Below are 2,081 nucleotides of genomic sequence, written 5' to 3'. Positions count from 1 at the left end.
ACATAGGAAAAGGGGGCAGAGAAGAAGAAATGAAGGTGATAGGGATCTCAACATAAATACTTTAGCATGATGAATATTATAACATGGAATGTTAGGGGTATGAATAAAGTCTATAAGCAAAAAGCACTAAAAAATTTTTGTAGGGAGAATAATGTAGTACTAATAGCTATACTAGAGAATAGAGTGAAGGCTAACAAAGCTGAAGCAATAATGAGGAAGGTGTTTGGTAATTGGCAATGGACTGCAAACTATGATGAGGCACCTGGTGGCAGGATTTGGATTATTTGGGACCAAACAAAGGCGGAGTTTGAGGTAAAACAAATCCATGAACAATACATATCAGGACAGGTGGTTCTGAGGCAGTGCAACACTAAGTTCATATTTGTTGCACTATATGGAAAACATAGCATACAAGATAGGAAGAGTTTGTGGACTGATTTGGAGAGAACTATGAGTGGAATACAAGACCCAAGCTTAATAATGGGAGACTTCAACAACATTTTGTCCATAGAAAATAGAGTGATGGGGAATCCAGTCCGAGAGGGGGAAGTGATAGATTTCAAAAAATTCATAGCTGATGTTGGACTAGCTGAACTCAAAACAATTAGGAGAAATTACACATGGACAAACAACCATGTCTATAGTAGAATCGACATAATACTTGCTAATGCAGAGTGGGTACAAAAATGGCCTAATATGGAGGGAACTATTATGCAGCCAGGCTTCTCAGATCACTGCCAACTAATGGTAACTGTTGCTGAACCTACTGAGAGGGGAAAAAGACCATTCAAATTCTTTAATTGCTTAGCATCCCACCATAAATTTTATGACATTGTTAGGGAATGTTCGATGAAGGGAAATAAGGGGAATCCAATGTTGAAGGTGTGGTACAAGCTAAAACAACTGAAAAAAGAGCTGAAGCAATTAAACAATGAGGAGTACACCAGTGTGGGGCCAAAGATCCAACTAGCAAGGAACAAGTTGATGAACATACAAATGGGAATGGCATCGCCGGAAACTGATGATGAAATGATAGCATTAGAGAAGGAGACAAAAGTTGAACTGGCAAAATGGATGGAAGTGGAGGAAAGCATTATGAAGCAGAAGGCAAGAATCAAATGGCTAAAAGTAGGGGACTCTAACACAGCATACTTCCATGCTTGTGTAAAAAACAGGTAGGCAAGAAACCACATAGGCAGACTGATGGATAACACAGGAAAGCTTCTACAAAGTGCTAAGGAGGTAGAAGAGGAGATTCTATGCTTTTACAAAAAACTACTTGGTACAACAGCCTCAACACTACCAATAGTTGATCCAGATGTGATGTAGAATGGACACACTTTGAACAGACAGCAACAAATGTAGCTAATCAGACCAATTACAAAAGAGGAAGTGCAAAAACCATTACATGGCATTGATGATAGCAAGGCACCAGGATGTGATGGAAATAACTCCCATTTTTTCAAGAAGACATGGAACATACTTGGAGACGAAGTCACTGATGCAGTGCTGGAGTTTTTTAAAACTACTAAAATGTGTAAAGCTATAAACTGTACAACTATCACTCTGATTCCTAAGGTAAAGAACCCAGCTAACATCAAGGAGTACATGCCTATATCTTGTTGCACAGTCCTATACAAGATGATATCAAATATTTTAACTGCAAGGCTACAGGAAATCATGCCAGATGTTATAGTTAACAGCCAAACAACTTTTGTACCAAGAAGGATGATTACTGATAATATCATTATGGGCCATGAACTGATCAAAGGATATGGGAGAAAGAGCATATCACCTAGATGCATGCTTAAAATTGATATGCAAAGAGCATATGACTCGGTGGAATGGGTGTATGTTGAGCTGGTGATGAAGCTGCTGGGGATCCCAGAGAAATTTGTCAGATGGATAATGCAGTGTATAACTACAGTAGCTTATACTGTAGTAATCAATGGACAACCAACAAAACCTTTTGAGGCAAAGAAGGGATTGAGGCAAGGTGACCCTTTTTCACCAGTTCTGTTTGTGATGGCAATGGATTATCTGAGTAGGCTGCTGAAATCCTTAAAGCAGGGGAAAGATTT

The 2,081-nt window shown here is 39.0% G+C and overlaps 1 protein-coding gene across 1 annotated transcript; it reads left to right on the top strand.

The window, feature by feature from the left end:
• The first annotated feature begins 210 nt into the window (after positions 1-210).
• LOC109219303 lies at positions 211-1,179 on the top strand. Its single transcript, XM_019383735.1, has one exon. The coding sequence runs from the start codon at positions 211-213 to the stop codon at positions 1,177-1,179; it is 969 nt and encodes a 322-aa protein (XP_019239280.1).
• Positions 1,180-2,081: the final 902 nt, after the last annotated feature.

This window comes from Nicotiana attenuata, unplaced genomic scaffold (assembly GCF_001879085.1).
Source record: "Nicotiana attenuata strain UT unplaced genomic scaffold, NIATTr2, whole genome shotgun sequence".
Taxonomy (NCBI): domain Eukaryota; kingdom Viridiplantae; phylum Streptophyta; class Magnoliopsida; order Solanales; family Solanaceae; genus Nicotiana; species Nicotiana attenuata.
This window is presented reverse-complemented; position numbering and strand designations above follow the sequence as displayed.

Excerpts from the sequence above, each read along its gene's own strand:
- LOC109219303 (XM_019383735.1), top strand. The coding sequence starts at position 211 with ATGAGGAAGGTGTTTGGTAATTGGCAATGGACTGCAAACTATGATGAG.